At 32.4% G+C, this 25,878-nt stretch overlaps 3 protein-coding genes and 1 long non-coding RNA gene across 4 annotated transcripts; 2 read left to right on the top strand and 2 right to left on the bottom strand.

Annotated features, from left to right (window-relative positions):
• Nucleotides 1–1,532: 1,532 nt before the first annotated feature.
• Nucleotides 1,533–2,172, top strand: LOC131629901 (uncharacterized). The gene is made up of 2 exons (XM_058900703.1): nucleotides 1,533–1,787; nucleotides 1,861–2,172. Exons 1-2 carry the CDS (start codon nucleotides 1,670–1,672, stop codon nucleotides 2,130–2,132), a joined length of 390 nt encoding a protein of 129 aa, XP_058756686.1. The 5' UTR covers nucleotides 1,533–1,669; the 3' UTR covers nucleotides 2,133–2,172.
• A 7,536-nt stretch (nucleotides 2,173–9,708) lies between these two features.
• LOC131629873 (pentatricopeptide repeat-containing protein At5g02830, chloroplastic-like) lies at nucleotides 9,709–16,175 on the top strand. Its single transcript, XM_058900675.1, has 12 exons — nucleotides 9,709–10,263; nucleotides 10,491–10,578; nucleotides 10,819–11,023; nucleotides 11,900–12,007; nucleotides 12,419–12,583; nucleotides 12,736–13,311; nucleotides 13,972–14,037; nucleotides 14,164–14,244; nucleotides 14,666–14,763; nucleotides 15,033–15,243; nucleotides 15,478–15,538; nucleotides 15,639–16,175. The coding sequence occupies exons 1-12, from the start codon at nucleotides 9,825–9,827 to the stop codon at nucleotides 15,956–15,958; spliced, it is 2,418 nt and encodes an 805-aa protein (XP_058756658.1). The 5' UTR covers nucleotides 9,709–9,824; the 3' UTR covers nucleotides 15,959–16,175.
• A 253-nt stretch (nucleotides 16,176–16,428) lies between these two features.
• Nucleotides 16,429–18,785, bottom strand: LOC131629874 (thioredoxin-like protein AAED1, chloroplastic). The gene is made up of 9 exons (XM_058900676.1): nucleotides 18,558–18,785; nucleotides 18,208–18,349; nucleotides 18,037–18,082; nucleotides 17,904–17,963; nucleotides 17,770–17,806; nucleotides 17,599–17,678; nucleotides 17,356–17,447; nucleotides 16,880–16,940; nucleotides 16,429–16,771 (listed from the first exon to the last, which is right to left on the bottom strand). The coding sequence occupies exons 1-9, from the start codon at nucleotides 18,730–18,732 to the stop codon at nucleotides 16,712–16,714; spliced, it is 753 nt and encodes a 250-aa protein (XP_058756659.1). The 5' UTR covers nucleotides 18,733–18,785; the 3' UTR covers nucleotides 16,429–16,711.
• Nucleotides 18,786–20,430: 1,645 nt separating this feature from the next.
• Nucleotides 20,431–22,551, bottom strand: LOC131629900 (uncharacterized). The gene is made up of 6 exons (XR_009292140.1): nucleotides 22,021–22,551; nucleotides 21,823–21,914; nucleotides 21,640–21,714; nucleotides 21,487–21,551; nucleotides 21,056–21,141; nucleotides 20,431–20,887 (listed from the first exon to the last, which is right to left on the bottom strand). It is a non-coding gene; the product is annotated as an uncharacterized LOC131629900 (long non-coding RNA).
• Nucleotides 22,552–25,878: the final 3,327 nt, after the last annotated feature.

Genomic DNA, 25,878 nt, shown 5'->3' with positions numbered 1-25,878 from the left:
TATCTTATAATCTTATTCCTATTTTAATTATTTTTTTAACTATTCTCTTTTAGTTATTCTGTTTAATATTAAAATTATAATTTTTTATATATAAACTATGAATTACTTAGTTTTTCTAAATAATAAATAAAAATCACGAAAATAAAAATTATTTTAATTTTAATGAATACTAAAATTGTAATTAACATACTATATTGATGATAATATATAAACATTAAAAAATAAAATAAATGTGTTTAAAATTTCTACTCAACAAATATAAAAAAGATATGCTATTTTAAATATGTTTTTTGAAAATTACGTGTTTTCTTAATGAGTACACAATTTTTTTATAATAGATATTTAATGAATTGTTTTACAATATTTAAATATGAAAATTATCAATTACAATATTTATTTAGTCATTGTTAGTTTAATATGAATATGTAATATTAAATTTAAATAAGATTGACATGAAATATATAAGTTTATTTTAAATATATATATATATTTATTTTATTTTATTTTTTTGTTATAATTTAATAATGATAATTGAAGTTATAATAAACTAACAATTATGTAAGAAAAAAAGAGATAAATGATAAGATAAATGACAATAATGATAATACTAATTAAATTTATAAAACATATAATACTTAAGAGGTAAGAATAATAATTGTTCTAATATGATAATGAATATAAATAAAAATATAGATGATATAAAAAAGATACTATATGATAGAAAGGTATGATAACAACTTATTGTCATATCAAGTTTAATTCTTGATTTTAAATAAAAATAATTTATTTCAGACTTTAAATCAAATGTTAATAATTACGACTCACGCTTAAAGTTTTATATTTTAATATTGTAATTTTTTAATAGTTAGTTTAGTAATTTTATATTGTAAATTATAGACTAAACACTAAAAGAATAATTAAAATTTAGATTAATCTACTGTATTATGAATTTAATGATTAATCACAAATACTATCTATAAATAATTTAATATAACACTTTTTATAATATTGCATTATTCACGTTAATATGATATATCTTTTAAATTTAAGAAATATAATTTTGAAATTTTTCATATAAATAAATTATTAGAGATTTTTATATTTTTAAAATTTTGTTTATATTTTTATATAATTTTAAAGCACGTTTAAGCATATGATATAATTTATATATATAAATTATTAGAGTAAAAATTCTAATTAAACCCGTGCAACGCACGGGGCATAAATCTTGTAAAATTACTTAAAATAAATTTTAGTTTCTATAAATTTTTTTTTTTGATTTTTAGTCCTTATAAAATTATTTTTGCACTTAGTTTTAGTCTCTATAGAGAGACCAAAGATAAGTGCAAAAGTAATTTTATATGAACTAAAAATCAATATATTTTTTATAGAGATTAAAAATTATAATTGAGATATTTATAAGGACCCAAAATATATTTAACCAAAATATAATGCTATTCAAGTTTTTCTAAAATAAAACATAAATCCACGTAATCACAATGTTGAGTTTGCTTGAGGCATAGAACAAAGAAACACGTGTAATAATATGTGGTAAACAAAAATGTGAGATTCGGAGAGGATAAGGAAGAGTTGAAACCCTTTCCACCACGGTTTCAGTTCACCAAAGGAACAACCAAATTCCAATCTTCATCAATCATCACCATTTCAAATGAATATTCATACACACATTTCAATACCAAGTTTTACATCTCATCATTTCACTTCAAGAAATTACAAGTTTGTCTGTTCCAAAAGAGACGAATCTCCAAGAAACGGTGATAACAAGGGTATGTTATTCTTCATTTTTGCATACTAAAACATTATATGATTGACTCTAACTTTTTGTGAAATGTGTTTTAGGTGATAAATCTTCAACGGATTGGGACAAGGCATGGTCAAAGTTCAAGAAGCAAGGGAAGAAAACTCTATTCTCAAATTTTTCTGCTGATAAGTATGTGAGTTGGAATCCTAGGCGTTCAGATTTTCCACTTTCTGAGGAGGTTGATCCTATAAAGAAAACTGAGAGATCAAACCTCAAGTTCTGGAATAGTCCTACTTTTTCTCTAGGTGGTGCACTTATTATTCTCATTTTTCTTTTGTTGTACACCCTTCAAGCACCAATCAACAAGTAATTCAAAGTATTTAACATGGAAACCCATTATATTTAATAAATTCTTCACTTCTTCAACATTATCACAAAACAAAGTGGAATAGCCATGATAGTTACTGTTAACTTCCTTGTCAAAATATTGTCGGATCAACTACCAAGGTTGTTCACCCACCATAGCGAATCTCTAATTCCATGAAAACAACTATTATCATCTACCTTAACATAAAATATATCTTCGATGTAGTCATGAAAAACTTAAAAAACTAGGTCAAATATGTTCGATGTAGTCAAGAAAAATTTAAAAAATTAGGTCAAATATGTTTGATGTAGTCATGAAAAACTTAAAAAATTAGGTCAAATATGTTTGTTTTGTAGGTTGAAGGGTTTTTTTTGACATTGATGACATGTAAATTATTTGTTATCTAAGTTTATATTTTGAGACAGTTTTTTTTTTTTTTTTTAATCTAGTTTTAGAAGTTTTTACTACATTTTCTGCAAATGTTATTTTTCAAAGAAAAAATGGAAACATAAACATATCGAGAAGGGATGGTAACGAGTCGGGTCGGGTGCGGGTTTCGCACTATCTAAACCCGTATTTGAAATCGACACCCGAACCCAAACCCAATGGGCGTTCGGATGGAAAAATAACACTCATGCCCATATTCATTGAGTTTGAGTTTTTTCATCCAAACCCGCAATAAAATACATTTTTCTACAACTTTCCACAATATATATATATATATATATATATATATATATATATATATATATATATATATATATATATATATATATATATAAACGGGTGTGATTTTGGATTTCGAGTGCGCGTTTCACACTACCCAAACCCACACCCGAAATATTAGGTGACACTCGAACCCGAACCCAAATCCAGTCAACTCAGTTTTTACCCGTTGACTCGGGTTCGGATGCGGGTGGGCCCTGCGAGTTTGGGTCTTCTTGCCATCCCTAATATTGAGGCGAGAAGTCAAATAACAAGAAGTCTAAGGACAAAGAACTTGAAGTTCAAAGCGAAATGAAGTCCAAAAATCAATAAAATTGAGAAGGCCCAGTAAGAAATATGAATAACCCCAAAAACCGAAGCAAAAACAAACAGTCAACCTGTTTTAGGAAATACAATTGTGTTTCCCCTTCAACTTCCAAAACTTCCGCTTTAAAATGAAATTTTGTACTCGCCTCTGTTAGGGGAGTAAGAATGTCAACAAGACAAAGAATGTTCAGAGAAGGTTTTCCTGCTCTGCCCCTCCCCCCTCCAAAATTTTCTCCATCTCTACCACGAGGGTATCCTTATCCCCACAGAAATCGAATCATAAAAAAATTTCTTTACATTTCATTCAAAACTATGGCAGTGGTATTTTGATATTTTTTACAATAGTATTTCACTAAAAAAATTGTATGTATTGGGTGCACTTTTCTAGAATTTGATAATTTGGTAGTGAAACAATACATTATACAATAAAACAAAAAAAATAAAATGATCCACTAACGACTCTTCATTTCTAATATATTAATTTTTTTAAAATAAAAAACATAAAAAATTATATAATTATATATTATATAATATATAAAATATAAAAGATAAATAATACGGTCGGGGCCGGGGAACATGCCCAAAAGTGTCATTGGGAGAACTTTTCTCTCCATCCCTGTCTCCCCGTGAGAAAAAATCTCCAACTTCAAAACTCTAAATAGATAATCTTCACATGGATGCCCGTTAACATATGCATATTGGCATCTCTACATGGGAGAAATGAGTATCAAATAGTTTATAAGGGGGTTGAATAGACCATTCCCCTATTACCATTTTCATAAAACATTTTCTTCAAAAATTAGAGTTTTATAAACAGGCGCGCAAATAACATACAAAGTAAAATATATCAAAGGTTTTATAAAACATACGATTAAATGGATAGTATAGTTAGCTCGAATTATTATAAATCACAACCGAGAAAGATAGAGTTGCTTAAACAACTATATCAACAATCATCATAATTCAATTTTCACACAAAGCTTAAGTTGAATTTGATTAATCGAATGATCAATTTAACAACAAGAGATCATTCAGTCATAATTGCCAGAACGAATATCCAAATTACTAGATATATCGCAAACCTACACTTATATACCAAATCACTACATGTACATAAAATCTATTGACATGTGTTTCTAGAAAAGTAGTAAATGTTAAGTCATGCAAATTTATGTTGGGAGGGGGGAGAGAGAGAGAGAGAGAGAGAGAGAGAGAGAGAGAGAGAGAGAGAGAGAGAGAGAGAGAGATAGATAGATAGATAGATAGATAGATAGATAGATAGATAGATAGATAGATAGATAGATAGATAGATAGATAGATAGATAGATAGATAGATAGATAGATAGATAGATAGATAGATAGATAGATAGATAGATAGATAGATAGATAGATAGATAGATAGATAGATAGATAGATAGATAGATAGATAGATAGATAGATAGATAGATAGATAGATAGATAGATAGATAGATAGATAGATAGATAGATAGATAGATAGATAGATAGATAGATAGATAGATAGATAGGGAGAGAGATTATACGCCAAATTTATATTGGTTCAACATGTTCGCCCCTACTTTGCGCTTAGTTTAAACTTCAATGGAAAACCATTAAAAATTCATAGGATCTTCCATTATTTTTCAAATAAATGTACAATTTTTTGTTACAATGGATGATTGAGATGACAATGAACACTTCAAAGCCAATTAATTCTTAAGTCAACACAGGTCTAAATATGGATTTCCCTTCTATTGTGATAAAACACTCAAAACTATTGAATTTGTAAGATCTTACTTGATTTTGACCCAAATGTCTTGATAGACCTAAAGTTCCGCTTTAAGCTTCAAATTTTCATCAATCTTTACCCGACTCTATCGGGTCTTATATGAGCTCTTGTTCTTCTCAAGGATCTTGAGAACTCCCAACTTTGTTCTGCAGTTACTTTTACTTGGTATTATCAAAGTCTTCAATGGAGCACAAAATAATATTTTCTTTGCTTGAAGTCAGTTTCCAGGTACTATAATCACAACATCAAATCTTCAATCTGATACACTCAAAAAGCTTCACAATAAACATTAGATCCCCTAATGTACCTTGTATTTACCACTCACACTAAATCTTTAGAGTTGAGTACCACAACAATGAGAAAATGAACAATTGATTCAAGTAAAATCATACAACTTAATTCGAGTTAGAGGAAAGAATGACTTAAATCAAGGTAATACAATTTGGAAATTACTTGTTTGATTACGATCATGATTTAATCCACATGATTCGAATCAAGCAATCACATGATTCAAATCCTAGTTGTTTTTTTAAAAAAATTCTAATAATAATTCTAGTCAAACACTTTTATGGTTCGCATCAAGGTGGTCTGTGATTTGAATGAGACATTTCCTTGGTTCAAATCATTAATATAGTACTAGAATCCATATTTCAATTTGAATTATTGATTCAATTTATCCATATGCTTGATTCAAATAAAGCTTGAAAAACTCATTGCTTTAAGTTTTCTGACTTGTGATTCAAGGTACACATATATTTGACTTTCACCAACTTGCTCACACTAAAAAAGTTACAATTCTACAATAAATAATCAAATTACAAATATATCAACAAAATCAAGAATAAAATTACAAAAATAAAAAAATTACATAACATCAAAATACAGATGAAATTTACTTTTACCAAGTGAGCTATTTTAGCCTAAACATTATGGATCAGTATATCTCCTCTATTATAAAAGGGACTCAAATTTTCCAATCTTATCATCAGATTTTCACCAAATTCTTGCAATCTTTCTTTCTTAGTTTAGTTCTTATCATAGTTTAAGTTATTTCATTTTTCATTGTTTTAAACTTTCTGGAATGCTTCATGTTCAATAAAGTCAAGTTTATCCAATTCTCTATTTATTTGTTTTCTTTACTTGCTTTTTATTCTCTTTGTTTGTATTGCCTCATTATGTCCAAATATTTCACATCTCGAGATGATGGGAACTCTGATGATGAGTCTTGTATGAACTATTAATATTTTTTGTTATTATTGGATAAAATAAGATCAATCTAGCTTTATTGTTATCCATTCTTATAATTAGGCATTTTAAATCACATTATATAATTGGATGAAGCAGAGAAATTGAAAGCCTAATATTTTAATCATAAAACATAATCGACTGAAGTGACAAAGTAGAAGTCTCAATATGTCTTATCGATTTTCGCTATTACCCACATGAAGTTAAAGTTTCAAGGAAATATGCAGTAACAATGATATTCAAAAAATTGAAAAGTGCGGCAAAAAAATCTTATAGGTTTTTTGTTTATCTTAAATGCGCAAAAAGTTTATTTCATTTCTTGTTGGTGCAAAAGAATTCTTAAAGGCCCAAAGAAGACAAGGGGAAAAAGTAGGGGTGGCAAAACGGGCCGGGGCTCGCCGCCCGCGCACCCGCTAAAAATTGGTGGGTTGGGTTGGGATTTTAGGCTCGCCGCTTGCCAAAGCCCGCCCCGCCAAAATCCGCCGTCCTCCATACCCACCCCGCCAAAGCCTGCCGCTCGCCAAAACCCGCTCCTCCTCCAAAACTCACTATTTTTTAGTTAATTCTAGTAATTGCAATTCTTGATGGTTTATTTTATACATTTATTTATAAATATATGTAATATTTTTTAGAGTAAATTTGTTAAAAAATTACTTTTATAAAAAATAGTTTTAAAAAATAATTGAAAAGTTTAATTAAAAGGTAAAAAAAGCATATTAATCTATTAAAAAAATATAAATAAAAATAGGCGGGTAAGCCCGCCGCCCGCCAACCCGCCATCTTGGCGGGGCGAGCATGATTTTGATGCCCATTTTACTTGGCGGGCATGCCTGCCCCGCTCGTTTTTAGGCGGGCATAAGGCGGGGCGGGCGGAGGGTGGGGCGGGCGGCCCGTTTTGCCACCCCTAGGAAAAAGGACTAAGGAGAAACTCTAACAAGTCTAAAGAACGAGGCCCCAAAGATATCATTAACTAACATATTATTCGATTCATTCGTCAAGAGATTTGGAAGAATGAAGAGCTCATTATTGTTAAAAGTAAGTCTATAAATGGCTAGCCAATCTACACACTGATTTCCTTCACGCCAAAAATGGATGAACTTGATTTGTAAATCCTTTTGTGCCATCTTTCTAATTCTACGGACTAATGTTTGAAAGTTGGGGTCCTCCCCCAACCTCTTAGCTGACCATATTTATTAGAGTTTTTTAGTCACTTTCAACCACCGGATTTGGAATTCTCTTTTTCCAAGGTAGCTTCATCCCATGCAACACAGTCCATATTTCTACTGTCAGAGCATCACAAAAATAAATTTTCCGTGCATAACCCATTGCCCATTTCCGGATGAATCTCTTAATAAGCCTTTACACCCTGTTGTGGATATAGATTTCTTGTAAGTATCATCATAATTAAGCTTAATCTAATTTCTATTTGGGTGATACCAACTAATATCTTTAATATCTAGGTTCATGGTCCCTACTTTGTTCTACACATGGTTTCCATTTTCGATCTCATTCACCATATGTATAATTGTATTTTTTGGGTTGTCTGGTCACTAAAACACCTATTCAAACATTGATTTGTTCCTCCACTTCCACAGGTACGAAGATAATATCATAAAAATTGAACTGAACGTCCTTTGTGTAAAACCATAGTATTTTCTCTAAGGTTATATGTGATCCACTCCCTGCAAGAAAAAGAATAAAACTAAGTCATTTTGTTAGAAGAAACAATTATAATCGATACTTGTGTTGCATAAGGGAAATCTTGAAGCACGTGAATCAAGGTATCTTTAGTGTCCATACTCCATTTCGTAATTAGTGGGAATTGTTGGGTTTCACTTGTGTCGTCTACAGTTTGTCAATAAGTCTCTCATGTAACATAAGTCATAAGTCAAGTGAATATTTGGATTCGATAGGGCCTTTACAGTTCCAGACGATTTTCCAATCTATATCCTCGTCAATAACAACCAAATATGATGCAAGATATTTATAAGCATTATCCATAAAAAAATCATGATCTCTATTATCACCCACTCTAACTTGTCAGCACTATCTTCAAGAAGAGGGGAAAGAATAGCCATAATGTGATTAATCAACTCATAAGTGCAAATTTGAGTCTTCTTAGAATTAATCTTTTAACTATAGGCTTGAAAATATTGATTAAGATGATATTTGATGCAATAATATTGTTCTATAGTGGCCAATGCAAAAAGGAACCTGCATATGCAAAAATGATATGTGAAATCAGATGTCCTCCCTACCCCGCACGCAAAGGCTTCCAATAACTTGTATCAACATTATCAACAATGATTTATGACAACTGATTCAAACATGTGACAAAAAGATAAGGAGAAAATGGATCACCTGAACGAATGCCTCTGGATGGAACAAAGTTATCCAACTTGTCCTTATTCCACAAAATTTTGAAATATGAAAAACAAATACACTAATAAATTAAATTTATTAATTCTTCAGAAAAGTGAGAGTCCTAAAGACATTGTGTGATGAACTTCTAATTCGATATGTCGTAAGCATTTTCTAAATCAATCTCCTGAGCTATATTAATATTATGATGAATATTCCTACATGAGATAAAGATTGATTGATGCAGAGAAATAAAATTATTTAGCAGACACTTCACATGATTCACCACAATTTTAATAACAAGTGTGTATATATATATATATATATATATATATATATATATATATATATATATATATATATATATATATATATATATATATAGGGCATATCATATGAGAATGCCTTTTTTATATGAGAATGTGAGAATGAATCTGAACCATTGAATTTTAAAATAAATGGTGGAGATTATGGGTGGATCTTTTTTTCTCTCTCTTGCATCTTGAAATAAATGAAGTAGGAGAGAGAAAAAAAAGATTCACCCATAATCTCCACCATTTATTTTAAAATCCAATGGTTCAGATTCATTCTCACATTCTCATATAAATATGTCATTCTCATATGATATGCCCTATATATATATATATATATCACATTGTAGAGTGCAATATGATAGAACTATGTGAGTAATTTTGACTAGTCAATCTTAAGAATAAGCATCGAAAAAATATTATTTGCATGTCTTATTAATGAGAAGTTACTCTAAACTCTAGTAACAAAATGGTGTAAAGATAAAGCCACAGTCTCCCGATAATGTTGATAAAACAACATTGAATAACCCAATAACACTTGAATGAGATGACAAGGGTCTCTTCTAATTTAATCAGAGGTCTTGAGTTCGAACTCAATCTCAGGTACCCCATAATAATATTAATCACTTTTAAATTATTTCACATATTTAATTTCCATTCCACATTTTTTTTGTTAAAAGATTTAATTAGTAATTAGCAATAAAATAATTATAGGAGAGAGTTAAAAAACTGGAGGCATTTTTCTTATCCCCTCAAAAGTAAAATATTTTCAATTGTTTTCTTGACCAGAAAATATCTTTACAAACAATGCTACACTTTGTTGGCATACGATAATATTCTTGAGGACACCATCATTTCAAGCCATGCGAAATAAAATAAAATCCAAAACCCATACAAACCCCATATCCTTCCTTCCTTCATTCATTCATTCAACTCAACTAAACAAACGGTTGGTGAAGAATGAGAGATTTTGTAATCCTCGGTTCTTCCATCATCACTCCACCTCCCAACTCCCACCCACCACCCTCTTCCTCTTCTTCCACTCCACAGCACCGCCACCCAATCCTCAAACCCCACAAACCCTCTCTCCCAAAGTTCAAACCTTTATCTTCTAGTAACACTTCTTCCACCCCTCTTCAAACCCCTCTCAAACTCAAAGATTCCGGTACCCTTGACACTGACTCCGAGCTCAATCCTGAGGTATTGGCCAATGCGGTTCTTGTAGGTATCAAAGACAAGAATGTCCGGAGTGTGATTGAGAGATTGAACAAAGCGGAGGGTCTTGGTGGGATTTCTTTATCTGAGCATCTTGATGCCTCTGTCATTGCAAATGAATGTTGTCACTTGGTTACACGTGGCCACATTGAAGAAGCTGTTGAATTGATGGAGATTCTCCCACGTAATTTTCTTGTTTAAGCTAGTAGATTGCATTTTAAGTGTTTGATAAAATTAGTGTTTGAACGAATTGATAAAGCCTCGTATTAGCTTATTCGCTTATGAAGCTACCTGTTATAAGCTAGTGGTTTGGACTGAGGTGTAGTGTTTATGAATGGAGTAGTTTCTTTATGACTGTTTTTTTTTTCTTTTCGATGTGATAAATGAAAGTAAATGGGTTTCTTGCTTCAGGTTTCCAGTTATCAATTGCAGAACTTGTTGAGCCGTCTCACATTCTAAAAAGATGTGTTCTTAATCGGAAACCAATTTTAGCTGTGAGGTATCTATGATTTTTATATTGTTTCAAGTTCTCATGCACATTGATGCTACTGAAATGTGGGTTCTTGAATTTCTAATAAGTAGTTCTACTCTTCTGTTGTTTATGTTTTTCTTTCGAGTCATTAGTTAATTTATATTTTCTAAACTCCTGCTTTTTGTGGTATTCTACATGGTTAAAAGATGTTAGTATTCTTTATATGATCTGTTGTTTTGTTTTATATGATAGTGTCTTGTTTTTCAGGTATGCGTCCCTTCTTCCAAAAGCACATATATTATTTAACCGCATCATATTAGAATTTGGCAAAAGTATGGATTTGGTTTCTGCTCTGAAAGCTTACGATGCAACGAGGGAGAACTTGAAAAAGCCCAATCTGTATATATGCCGCGCAATAATTGATGCATGTGGTCTCTGTGGGGATTTCATGAAATCTAGGTACTTATATGAGGTACTTTTCAATCAGTTTACACGGTCTTGCTTAAACTTGTATTCGGAGACTTGAAGTAAAGGGAATTCTGAATCAAATGACATGGAGTTATTTTACCGAAGAGAAACATTGATATGGATCAATAGACAATTTCTATTAAAAACTTTCTGTATGCAGCTAATTGATTGTCAACTTAAAATAGAGATTAAATAATTAAGTTTTAGCACCACGGCGTTGCAGTATAAATAATATTTTATTGCTGCTTACTCATAATAAATATGTAATCTCTTCAATCACCGTGGTTTAGTTGAATTTGAAGCAGTAAAAGGTAGCAATCAAGTAGTGGAGTTCTATTGTGAGGGAGGAAATGGGATGGGAAGAGAGTTGACATGATCGATCTAACAACTATGAATACAATTAGAGCTACAAAGAATGACCTAAGCTTATATCAAGAATAATGTGCGGAGGACTTGTTCTTTCAGCAGACAGAAACCAAATCAACTTATAGCCATTTGGATTCAGTGACTAAGTACAGCTTTTACACCATCAGTGAATTAGACACACCATTTTTCACTACATTATAAGTATTTTATGTAGTGGATCTTAGCTTTAGCGTTACCTTAAACTTGCCTGTGATTGGTTCTTCAGTCACAGCCCTGGGATAAGTAAAAAAGATAAAAGAGGTAATAACTATGAGATAGAGATTATTCCTCAGGGTAGGGGGCATAGAAACAGTAATATAATTTTAATAACTTTTGAACTTATTATGTGATTTGGCTTTTAGATTTTCGAAGTATGAATTTTAAACTTGATTATTCTATTAAAGTCTTTTACTATTTAGTCACGCATGCCTCAGTTCTGTATTATAGAATTCATTTTGCATATTTTCTGGCGCAGGATTGGCTTAATCAGAAAATCACTCCAAATATATATGTCTTCAACAGTCTCATGAATGTGAATGCCCATGATTTCAGCTACTCGTTAGATCTATATCAGAATATGCAGGTGACTCCTGCTGTTCACAAATATTATTATGGCTCACATACGTACATATATACAAATGCGGAGCGTGAATCCCCTCCCCTGCAAAAATAGAAAGAAAATAAAACAGAATTCTTGAGCAGAGATGTGCATAGGTTACTTGAGGCACCACCCGCTCTTACTGCTCATGTCTTCTCATAAAATTTTGTTTTATGTACTAACTAAACAGCAAAATGCAAGTCATGTCTATAACACTGTCCATTCTGTTTCCCTTGCAAAATGAGAAAAGAAGGCTAATTAAATTATCTTCTCCATAACTTGGCATAGTAATTGATAGTACATGTTTCATTTTGATACTTCTTATTGACAAGAACATTAAAGTTTTGTGCATCCGAGCAAATGCTGTATATTTGCTAATTCCTTCTACGAATCCAGAAGCTAGGCGTGAAACCCGATGTGACCTCATATAACATCCTACTAAAAGCATGCTGTGTTGCTGGAAGAGTTGACCTTGCCCAAGACATGTATAAAGAACTTAAGCATTTGGAATCTGTGGGACAACTGAAATTAGATGTTTTTACCTACAGCACAATTATAAAGGTATATTACTGTAGACCAACATAATTTCATTGATTTTGTATGGTATCTACAACCGTCTTCTTCAATCCTATGCACCAACATTGTAGGCATATGTAATACATTCTTGTACAAACTGTTTGGCATGTCCTGACTAGTACCACTGCCAATTTCAGGTCTTTGCAGATGCAAAGTTGTGGCAAATGGCTCTAAAAATTAAGCGTGACATGCTTTCTGCTGGTGTTTCTCTTAATGCTGTTGCGTGGTCATCATTAATCAATGCATGTGCACATGCAGGACTTGTGGAGCAGGCAATTCAGTTATTTGAAGAAATGATGTCGTCTGGCTGTGAACCCAATACACGGTGTTTCAACATCATTTTAAATGCATGTGTTGAAGATTGTCAGTATGACAGGGCTTTTCGCTTTTTCCATTCTTGGAAGGGAAATAAGATGTTAGTGCCCTTTGATGAAAGCAACAATAACAATTCAGAGCAGGGAGGCATGCATAATGTTACCAAAGTACCAACAGGCATTTCTAGTTCACATATCTTGAGTTTTACTGAGAGGTTCCCTTTCGCACCAACTACATCTACATACAATATTTTACTGAAGGCTTGTGGTACTAATTACTATCATGCGAAAGCACTGTTCAACGAGATGAGAACAGTAGGTCTTTCCCCTAATCAAATAAGCTGGTCAACTTTGATAGATATATGTGGAGCATCAGAAAACGTGGATGGTGTTGTTGAGGTAAAGTTTGATTAATTAGAATATAATGGTTTCGCTTCGACTCTTTACAATGTTATGGAAACCTTTTCCGTAAAGTTGTGTTTGAATTGGTATTTTGGTAATATTGCCATTGGGAAATTATTGGTTTCTTATCATATTTGACATTTTTTATGTACCAGCTGAACTATTTAATCGTACCAAGAAAAGTGAGAACAGTTGGGTATCAAATTTGTTACTCTCACAAATTGCTTAATATGTTCAAATTTTGGTTTTGTATCAATTGAATTTATAATTTGATGCCTCAATCAATAATTAGAAAAATGAAAATTGTTTTAGACCATGGAGGGAAATAATAGGTGAATAGGAAATCCTTCCCAAAAGTTCAAACCCTAAAGACTTAGTATATGCAAAGCTGTAGCTGCAAGAAAAATAGTAAGAAACTATCATGCTAAATTGCATCTTTCAAAACTATTTATAGGCATCTTATGATTATTCAATTAGAAAACCTTACCATGTGGTCATGTTTGAGATAAAACCATACTCTCTAATAATCACTGAGAAATATTAGTCTCTGTGAATATTGATATGCGTAGAGTACAAACTATTCTACTTTGTTTAACAATTTCATGTAATGATAATATGATATCGGTTCTCTGATGAGACGACCATGTCCCCTTGCAGATTTTGAGGACCATGATTGATTCTGGAATTAAACCCGATGTTGTTGCATATACAACCGCCATTAAGGTCCAAGCTGCTGATGAATGAGTTGTTCCATTTTATAAAATCAATTGTACACTTGGAGAGTACATTTTTCACAATCTCTAAATTGCTAGCTTTTAACATATGGGAATTTTTCCTTTTGGTTTGCAGGTTTGTGTTGAAAGTAGGAAATTTACGCAAGCACTAACACTATATAAAGAAATGAAAAGCTACGGGACACTTCCAAATATGGTGAGTCAGTTGTTATTATGTTAGTTCATTTTTTTCATAAAATCACGAACTTAGATCTGTCGACTAACTCAATGCAATTTGGATGACACTGCTCTAAGATTCATCATCCCTTAAAATCATCTAAAATATGCATAGTATGGTTGATTTATTTACTCATTGTTTCCCCCTAGGATGTATGATTAGGACTAATAAGTTACCTGTTTTGTAAGTCAATTAGGTCATTAGCTAGGTCAGCCAGTTAGTTAGAAGGGATTGGAAAGGAATTGGTTAGATAAGCCCTAGGAGGATTCATTCAGAACATTTGATAGTTTTTTAAGTGATAAGAGAGATCCTTTGTGAAGTGGAAACCCTTGGGGAGAATTTTGTTCCCTTTTTTCCGTTCAAGTTTTCAATATTACATTTCTATTTTTTTCTTCTCTAGGTGACATATAATACACTTCTAAGGGCACGGAGCAAATATGGATCTTTGCGTGAAGTGCAACAGTGCCTGGCTATATATCAGGATATGCGGAAGGCGGGGTATGTTAGCTTTTTTGTTCTCTATAATTAACTTGGAGACTATTTATATTTTCGATGTATAGGTTACAAATGTCATGTGTACCGTGTTTGGTCCATGTTTAATGGTTTCATGAAAAGGTATAGGCTTTAGCCGTTATTGATTTCAAGTTATATGCATACACAGAACAGCAGTCTACAATGATGCTACATATAAAATAAATGGCCTGAATATTCTTTGACTCAGACATTGCTTCAGTTTTGAACTAAATAGTGTATGGGTTATATTATAGGTACAAACCCAATGACTACTATCTGAAGGAGCTGATTGGGGAGTGGTGTGAAGGAGTAATACAAGAAAGCGGAGAGTACGAATGTGAATTTTCTTACAGCAAGAAACCTGAAAAAGAGAGACCTCGGAGTTTACTTCTTGAAACCATTGCGACACATCTACTAAAGAGAGTAGCTGACATCTTAGCAATTGATGTTCAAGGGCTCACAAAGGTGCGAATAAATTCCTTTGCTATTATTTGGAATAAATCTGTCTCAAGCATGGCTCAAAGCTGCAACTTTTGTTGACAGCATTTCTTAAACATTACTTCATTTGTTTCCATATCTTCTCTTGGTTTCTGTCACAACTCTTAAATTTAGAAAATAAAACAATAGCTTGCAAGAAATATTTGATCTTTATGAAGTCTTAATTCTTACTTTTTGTCATCAAACCTCCCGTGTCAATAGGTTGAAGCTCGCCTGGTCATTCTCGCAGTTCTTAGAATGATCAAAGAGAACTATGCTTTTGGTATGTGATGCTACTCTACAATGCCTTTGTCAACCTTTCATTTTTGTACGGCCTTGGCCTAACGCGTAACTAAATATGTCGTTGGCTTTTATGGATACAGGGCATTCGGTGAATGATGACATCTTGATCATCATAGGAGCTACCAAAGCAGATGAGGGTCCATCCAAAGAGATATTAGAAGTGCAAGAGGCTATTATCAAACTTCTTTGGAATGAATTGGGGCTTGAGGCTCTTCCACCAAATGACAGGACAAAGTTCCAGAACCCCAAACTTTCAAATCTCACCCTAAAAGCACCAGCAGATGAATCATTACCCACAACAACGGGGCTTCACACAAGGAGACCATCAGCTCTACAAAGACTGAAGGTCACCAAAAAATCATTAGACCGTTGGTTACAGAGGAAAGTAAGCGTAAAATAGTATTTGGCGACCTCTAAGTTCTTAACTACAAAATCAATCTCTTCATTGTTTATAATAAAAACTCATGGGAGTGATGTACATATGTTAGATATGTCAATTTTTCCCTCTCCCAGTAGCTGCTTCGACATGTATATATAATCATGGTATAGCTGCAAATGTATTTTGTATTCAAAGTATTAACTATCATGGAGTGAAATAAAATCACGTGTTTTTTTTCTTCTGTATTTTCAATTTTATTTTCAGTTGTACTTCTGTTCCCAGTTCTCTGTTTACTGAAACAAGAATAACAATTTGAAGAAGAAAAGTATTATAAAAGGAGGCAGCTGAATAGATTGGACGCTTCACATAGTTTTTTAATGTTAAGTTATTGAACAAATTTATGTTTAGAAGTCCAGCAAATTATACTGCAAATTGAAAAGTATTATTATAAACAAGAATTCTGTTGAAGGAGAGAAAATAAGATAAACATATGATAAATCTGTGCTTGAACTATACAGCAGAGTCAATTTTATAGACTCAAAGAAATAATTACAAACCCTCTGATAAATCCAGGACCGAAATATATTTCAACATATTCCACATTACGAGGTTGTCATTTGGCAAATGACAGGTTGTAACCTCTTAATAACTGAGCTTCAAGGCAAAGTTACTGTAAAGGTTAAGAAACAGCTAAATATGATGTACAATGGCTCTATGATGAGATGTTATCACACTTCATGAAGCACAAAAAGAGAGGCTCCATCTCTTCTTTCTTCAAGAGCAACATGCTTTTAAGATATCTTCAATTTCTGGGTCATCCCCTGCTTCTTTGTCCTACTCACATCATATGAACACATTTCACATAATCATAAAAGTTATAAGCATGTATGCCATGAATATTCCAAGGAAGATAAAATTGGAGTATAGGATTCAGATGCATACCTTGTGAATGTATGAGATGTTACCTTTACCAGGACCTGCAACAATAATTCCTCCTTGTTGCCTGCCAATGTGCGAAGTTCATAATATTAAGGAAAAGCTACGAGAAGTTCAGCCACGCACAGAATGAAGAGCATGACTCAATCAAGTGTCATTAACTAGGTTACCAGAGAAATGATTTAGAATCCCTTAGAATATCTATCATAGTATAACTATTGTATATTTTAAATAATTTAGTTCCTTAGATGATTTATTGGGAGAAGTTTCCATATATTTTATCACAATTCACGTGCATAACAAATTAAAAAAAAAAAGTTTAAACAGAGTTTTGTTTTATAGGTTCAATATTAACACACATCGTTAAGATTTTTTGCAAAACAAAAAATGATAAAGAAGACACAACAGACAATCCATTTAGAGTGACACAGATAATCAGATAATGTGACAGTGTAAGACTTCTTGCAAGATAATTCACATACCAGCCTCCTCTGCTAACAGTGTCCTTTTCAAATGAAAGCTTCCAATCTTGTCGATAACCTTCCATGTACAATTCTATTATCTTAAGACCTGCCTGTAGTTAACAACTGAAATTAACACAGGTGTTCTTTGTATTGTTGACAAACAAACTTCAATTTATAAACGTATACGGTGTACATCACTCAGCCACAACTGTTTCATTTCATACATTACTTTCAAATGAAAGATTTGTTTGTTTCTCTTACTTTTGGGGTAAATGTAGTCAAAACTCCAGAAACAAATCTTAAGGCCTCATACGACGATTGAGCAGGGTCTGCATAGATTTCTGGAACAGGTAACAAGATTCTGTTGAAGCGCTGATATAAGATGATTTCGTTACAGAAACTAGCACAAGTAATAGGTCAGATCTAAAGTACCTCCTTTAAATTTTGTTTGCTCGGCAAAGGATTTTGCCTGTATTAAATATAGGCATCAGCTGCAAAATTAGAGTTACCAATTCCAGCATTCTACTATGACGTCATGAGAATGCAGAAAACGCAGCATAGCATACCTGATCAATGTTGCCAGGTCCAATCAATACGAGCGCTACACCAGACGCATCCATTATATCCTGTTGATATAGCATAATCAAAAGTAGAGAAGGTAAAATACAGCTTACAACATGATTAGCCCAAAAAATTTACCTTCTTTGATGCGAGATAATCGGCCCTTTTGCGGCAAAGTACACACCTGCAAAATGTAGATGCATATTCAATAGCTAATTTGTAACACAACACAACTCAATTACAAGATATAATTGCATCTAAACTAAAGAATAGCTTGCTCTACTTATGAATCAAACAACAGAAAATCACCCGAAGTGACGAGCAAATGCGACAACAGCTTTCCTATCTTTCCACAAGTCAGAAATTGGAATCCCATTTCCTTCCAAATCAAACACTTTCACCAAATCCAATGAACTTGAAGTGTCCTCACTTATCAAAGGAGACTCAACTCCTATTCATAATCCAATCATTGAAACAATTATCAGCAATCAAAAAAGGAAAATATCCAATACATGTTTCATTTTCATTATTACAAACAATGTATATGCAAAGAAAAAGAAAATTATAATTGTTACATAATTGTTTTCAGCTTATTTCATCAGGTTCTAAGGAATAGCTTATGAAAAGAGGTTAATAAAGCTTATATGAAAATAACTTGCCTGCAGAACCAGAGGCAAAGGGTATAGTGGTGGTGGAAAGTTTGAGTGGGTTTTTGGAATATATTGGAAGTTTTTGGTTGAGTGAAACTGAGGGAGATACATGTAGCCTGTTATGGATTGTGATTTGGTTAATGTGAAGTGAATTTGATATAAGTGTTGAAGAAGAACACGCCATGGAAGTGAAAGTTTTGTTTTGTTTTCATCTTTCCGAGTGTCTCTCGGTTTAACTAGTTCAGAAAAAACAACAAATCAGATGTTGGAGAGATTTTCCATATACGTGGCATATTCTGTGGCATAATAATTCTGAAAAAATATAGAACTTTCTCTCACAACTAGTAACAAACTCGTGCGTTCGCACGAGTTCTGGTATAGAACGCGCATTTGTTTCAGATGTATATTTTTTAATAGAAAAATGTCTGGTTACCCGTGAAAAAATAATAATTGAATATATAATTAATAAAACAATATTTTGATCAATAACTTCATGTTTCCGGGTACAAATATTACTTTTGTTTAGGTATCGTTATAAAAAATATCTGAATCAATAGTAAATTTTCGTATATAAAAATATTTAGATCAATAATATATTTTTTCCCGTATACCATTTTTTGATAAAAAATATTTAGATCATAAATACCATTTTTTATATATGAAAATATTTAGATCAATAATAGATTTTTTCCTTTACAAATTTTATTTTTGTTTAGGTATCGTATCAGCACCCGTGTGTTCGCACGATGTTGGTGTGGTACGCAAGCTTTTGTTTTCAAAATGAAATTAAAAATAATAAAATTGTTTTACCAAAATAAATAATATGTTATTTTAAAAAAAAAACATATTTTTAAAATAAAAACAAAATTATTTTACAAAGATTGTTTTAATATATTTCAATTTTTAATATATTATCTTTAAAAAATTTGTATCTTAAATTAAAAATAATTTTTTAAAAAATAGATACATACATAATTTAAAAACAACACATTTTTCTCTTGGTTTAATTCATTATATTTTAACAACACATTCTTCTAAAATCATTAACATTCTTCTAAAACCATTAACATTCCATATCTTAACAGTATTACCAGAGTCTTCTAAAATCATTAACATTCCATACCTTTTATTATAATTTCATGAATTACCTATCAAAGTCTTCTCTAATGTAAAATCATTAACATTATCTTAAGAGTATTATCAGAAGCTACAGTTGCAAAATACCTAAAAATATCACCGAGAAATATTAACGTCTTAAATAAACGTAGAGATACATTAGGAATTTAAAGATAAAAATATTGAATATTGGAGCATGAGATTTAGTTTCTTGCATTCAACCCAAATCCAATGAAAATAGCCCCGCTCTTTTTTAGTTTAATGAGATTTCAATTCTTAAATGATAGATCTTTAAACAACATAAATTAAATATTTAATTTGTTATCCCAAATTTCTTTATGCCCATAATTTTTCTCAATGGGTGAGAGATAAAGAGGGAGGACATAATAGAAGCACTGATCAACCGTAGGCTAAGGAAATGGTGGAGATGCATGGCTATTGGGTGTATACTGGAATTAAGAGTGCATGTGGGATGTAAAAGAGAAAGAAGCATTGCATGTGTTAGCCTGATGAGTGACTATAGTGTTACAACTTACAACTACAAGTATTATAATTCAAATATTTCACAATATTATTTTGGATTTGTTTAATATTTTCATAGAGAACATTTAAAAATCTATTCTAAACTGATATCCATATACAGTAAAAAAGAGTTCATAACTCCTACCAATTTACAGCTGCATGAATTTGCTGTCAAATCCTATTTTGATCACCAGATATTAGTTCAGTCTGTTGAATCACATGCAAAATCAGTGAGAACCTCAATGCAAGAACCTCTACATACAAAGATCTCATTTAGTTGGATAATTTAAGAACTAAGGAACCATAGCAAATGAAGAAAAATAATCAAAGAGACATGTTTGATGCTTCAAATGAATATAAAGAAAGGTATTCAAAAAAGAAAAATGAGTGAAGTTATTTCACAGATTGAAAAATTATTGAATTAGAGAGGATACATAAAGACAAATACTGATATAGATTGAACCATTGACTCTTTGATCAGCACTAACAATCAGCATCAGCATTAGAATAATATCTAAAAACACCCTTAATTGCATGACAATAGTCCATTATAATCAGTCAATAAAACCTGTAGCTACTACTTATCTTTCGTTGGTTTCTGAAGTGATGCAGCAAGAGCATTAGTGCAGCAAGAGCATCTAATATCCTCTTTGGCATTTCTTCGAACAGTACACATGCATCTATAATATGACTTTTCATCCCTGTTAAAAAAAGAAGTAAATTCAATCAACAGCAGTATAAATTATATTGATTCGAATATATGTCATATTAATTATGCATAAAGTACATGACAGTTAAGTAATTATGCGTAAATTATGCGTAAAATCAAATAATCTACCATATAAAACAAAAGAACTAATTATACTAACAGTGAAGTTCATGGTGCAAGATTCAATCTGGGTTTCCATGTTCCAGACAACTTCGCTCTCGACTCCGGGCAACCTCATCTCGGAACCTGTACGGGATACGTTCAGGGCATCACTCAACAATTCATCAATCAATTTAGTCCCAAAATCAAGTGCAAATTCAAAGTTATATAAATGAAAAATGAAGTCATATTCACTCTCAAACTTTTTGAACAGGGCAACATCAAAATACTCATGAAAAGCCCTACAACAACACACAAAACTAGTCCTATAAGCATCAAACCTAATCCATACAGAAAATGCAACCCAACACAAAAGTTTAGAAGAAGAAAAGAAGGATCATATATAAACAAAATTCTTTTGGAACTTGGAACTGTTATTGGAAAGTTAGTCATGTTTCATATCAAGATAGCAAGCTTACGAAAATTCCCAACCTGCACTTGACGAAACAAAGCCGACACCGAATATGTTCCCACCATTAAAGGCAATTTCAAAGATGCTGCAAAGACAGTTTCAAAGTTGTACCTCAACAACAATTAATGCAATCAATATATGATTTGTTTGAATCAACAAACCGAAGGACCAACCTTGTTTACGACCAACAACAACAAAACATTGATTTTGTGGACACTATAACAATAAAACAGCAACAATGTTCAAACCTTCATCAAAAAATAATTAACAAAATATTGTAAGCAAACAAAAAAAATGTCACTTCGTTGGCAAATCGAAAATAAAGGTTGAAATCAAACTTGTTTCAGAATACTCACCGGCAACCTCTTCGACCGGACACCGATGATAAATCTATAAAATTAAAACCGTAATTTTCCCGTTATTGAACCTTAGCCACAAAACCAAAACCCTAATTTTAAACACAAAACCAAACAATTCAGAAACAGATACAAATCGAAGAAATTTCATAACCGACACAAATCGAAGAAATTTCATAACCGATACTCAGAACATACCTTTATATACTCCAAATCCTCCCTGCACAAAATTCACCACAAACCCTAACATGAAGAGTGACATACAATAACTACAACATCTTCAGTAGTTTCGAAGCTCCGTAAGTTTCCGTGGACATACCAGAAACGCTCCAAGAGTATCATAGAGTACCATCCGGTTTGTAAAGAAGAAAGAAAGAAAAAGGAAAGGGAAGAGAAGAAACGTGAGAGAGAAAGTGAGAAAGGAAGAGAGAGAATGAGAGAAAGGACTGAGAGAGAGAAGAAATTGAAATTTTGAATTTAAGATAGTGAGATACAGCTATTTGGCAATTCAAAAAGATATACTTTTTCAGTAACCATTAAGTTGTAGTTCCCCCATATGACATCATCAATTCATTCATTCCTAAAGAGCAAAGGCACAAAACAACAACTATACAATTGGAAGTCAATTATATGACATCATTAGTTGAAAAAAGTAAATTTATGACCAAAATTGCCCCCATTTTGGAGAGGTGGCAAAATTAGAAGGAAGGGTATTTGGATATTTTCCAGAACAATTTCCTTTCTTATATTATAGATTCCTAGCTCCTACAAAATAATAATAAAGATAATACTTTTATAAAATTAATCTTAATTACTATTGGTTGTTATATATTAACCTGACTTGAAAAGAGTGTAAATAAGAGGTAAAGTTGGTAAAAATTAGTTAATGTTGCATTGAAAAAATAAAAAAACTATTATTTTAAAACAATTTTTTATGACTAAAAAAGGGAGTATTTATTGACCCCAATTTATGGCCCATTATTTGTTACCGGAGTTTTTCTTATTTTAAACAAAATTAAAAAAAAAGCGTGGGTTATGATCAGATTTAGCTTTAGTTTTAGGTAGGGCAGGGCGGTAAACCAGCAAATCTTTTATGTTTAAACTCGCAGTTCCAAAAATATGAGATTGAGTGGAATAGATATATTTGAGAGTTCAACTCTGCACTAAAATTGAGGGTGGAGCATACAATTTCACATAAACTGCATATTTTAAATTTAAAAATACTAAAAATTATGTAAAAATTATGTAAATGATTGTGTCCACAAAAATAGACAAAAAAAATTAAAATAGGATGGAGCAGAACAAATACATTAGAGGGTGCATGTCTAAATTATTGGCTTGTCCCGCACTAAAGTATGGGCAAAACAAATTTACTCAACGGATCATATCTGTTTTGTCACCCCTAATTTTAGGTGTTTTTTTGGTTGTAAAATGATGAAAATTACATTAAATTGTCTCAAACAAATTAATTTATATGGAGTGAGAGTAAATGAAAGTGAGACAAATACAAGAAGGGGGTTAAATTGTATTCACTTTTTCATCTTTCTCTTCTTAAGATCTGTTATCAAATTCTGATTGTAATGTTCAGAATCTGGTTCAAAGTCTGATGGTTAGCAGCGAAATAATATTGAATATAAGTAAAGAATGGAGCAAGACAACTAGAGCTGTCAATATGGGCTACCCGGCCCTAAACAAGCCGGCCCTAGCAGGCCATGGGCTTTTCAGGGCTGGACCAAAAAGGCCCTGTATAATATGGGCTCAAAATTTACTACCCGAGTCTGGCCCTAGATGGGCTTCTGGCTACCCGGCCCTAAATGGGCTTTTTTATTTAAAAAAATTAAAATAAAAACTCCATAATATTTATTATAAATAAAATTAAAAATTATGTTATTTTAAACATAATGCATTTTTAAATACTATATTATCTCTTATAAATACTATAATGTGTTTCTAAATACAATATATGTCTAAATTGTATAAATAGTACTTGAATATTTATTATAAGAGAAAAACTAATATAATACGATGAAAAAATGTTGATTATATTAATGTATAATATTTAAAAGAGAAAGATTGATAAAATAGAGATAAAATTTAGTGAAGTGAGAAAAATCAATATGCTATTTTGGACTAAGATAATATAAAAATATATATTTTTAAAATTTATAATTATGCAGGCCTGATGGGCTACCCACGGCCCATATGGACTAGCCCTAAATGGTAGCGGGCTTTTCAGGGCTGGGATAAAAAGGCCTTGAAAAATATGAGCTCTAATTTTAAGGCCCAAGCCCTATGATTTTTCGGGCCCAGCGGGCCGGCCCATATGGGCTAGTCCATTTTGACAGCTCTAAAGACAACACACACAAAATTTATCCTTTTTCATCATTCAAATTAGGAGTAGTCCAGTCCCATTGCACTTCCAAGAGATGTCCCCTATAATTGAATCTGATTACAAGTTGCTAAAGTACATAAGCAATTGACTTTCAATGCCCAAACACATTAGTAAGGGACTTCAATGCACAAGCACACAAGCAAGAGACTTCTGATTGCTCAAACACACTGTTGGTGCACAATGAATAAAGATGACGACAAAGAGAATAACGGCGCAAAAGGTTAATGAGAGAGAATAAAGTTGTTGTTATTAATGATAGCTACTCCAAGGCTATTTATACAAAAGAAAAAATTGCCACCTAAGCCCTAACAGACTAAACTTAGTGAACAAGTTTAAAGTACAAACAGTACAAAGTACTAAAGTACCCTTTAACTAAATAACTAAGCTAACAGGACCCAGAAGGTAGAACTTCTGGTCAACACTATCTTCTGAGTAACCATCAGAAGATCAGCCCACATCAGAACTTCTGATGCTCATCTTCTGAATATTGAATTACTCTTCAATACCATCCCTTAATTCATATTCTTCAATCAAAGCTGACAACGCCAATTCCATTCCTTAAGAGCAGAAATTGATCCGTCTTGATCGCCTTCGTCAGAACATCTGTCATCTACTTCTGGGTGCTACAGTGCACAACTTCTAATGTTCCATTCTGGACTTGGCTTCTCAAGAAATGATACTTAGTCTCAATATGCTTACTTATTCCGTGTAACACCGGATTCTTTGCAAGATTGATTGCAGACTTGTTATCAATCATCAGCTTCAGAGGCTTCTTCACTTTAATCTTCAGATCTTCTAATAAGTTCAGAAGCCACACAGCTTGACATGCAGCTACAGCGCCTGCAATGTACTCAGCTTCACGGGTTGATAGAGCAACAACAGCCTGCTTCTTGGAACTCCAAGAAATAGGACCTCCCGGAAACATAAACAAATATCCAGAGGTACTCCTTCTATCAACTCTGTCTCCACACCAATCAGAGTCAGAGTAACTCAATAACTCTGATTCTTCCTTTCTCCCGGAAGGAAACAATATGCCAAACTTCAGAGTTCCCTTGATATATCTCAAGATTTTGACAGCAGCTTGGTAATGGGACCACTTAGGTTTACTCATGAACCTACTAACCAATCCAACTCCATAGCATATATCAGGCCTGGTATTACACAAATACCTCAGAGAACCCACAAGCTGTTTGAAGATCGTAGCATCGACATCTTCACCTTCAGAGTCAGAGTCCAACTTCTGATTCGTTTCTAACGGTGTAACAGCAGCTTTACAATTCTCCAGCTTGAATTTCTTCAGAAGTTCTAACTCATACTTCAGTTGATGCAAAATGATACCATCTTCTGATTACATAATCTCCATCCCTAGAAAATATGACATTTTTCCAAGGTCTGTAAGCTCAAACTCATTCATCAGCACCTTCTTGAACTTCATCAGATCTTCTGGACAGCTCCCTGTAAGCAATATGTCATCAACATAAAGACATAACAGAATCATATTGCTTCCAGAATGTTGCACATAAACTCCATATTCCATCTCACACTTCTGAAACCCTTGCTTCTTAAAAAATGAATCAATTTTCAAATTCCAAGCTTTGGGCGCTTGCTTCAATCCATACAGAGCTTTGTGTAATTTGTACACCATCCCTTCCTGATTCTTTTTC

The sequence above is a fragment of the Vicia villosa genome, unplaced genomic scaffold (genome assembly GCF_029867415.1).
Source record: "Vicia villosa cultivar HV-30 ecotype Madison, WI unplaced genomic scaffold, Vvil1.0 ctg.000621F_1_1, whole genome shotgun sequence".
NCBI lineage: Eukaryota > Viridiplantae > Streptophyta > Magnoliopsida > Fabales > Fabaceae > Vicia > Vicia villosa.
Note: the sequence above shows the minus strand (reverse complement) of the source record. Positions and strands in the feature narration are given on the sequence as shown.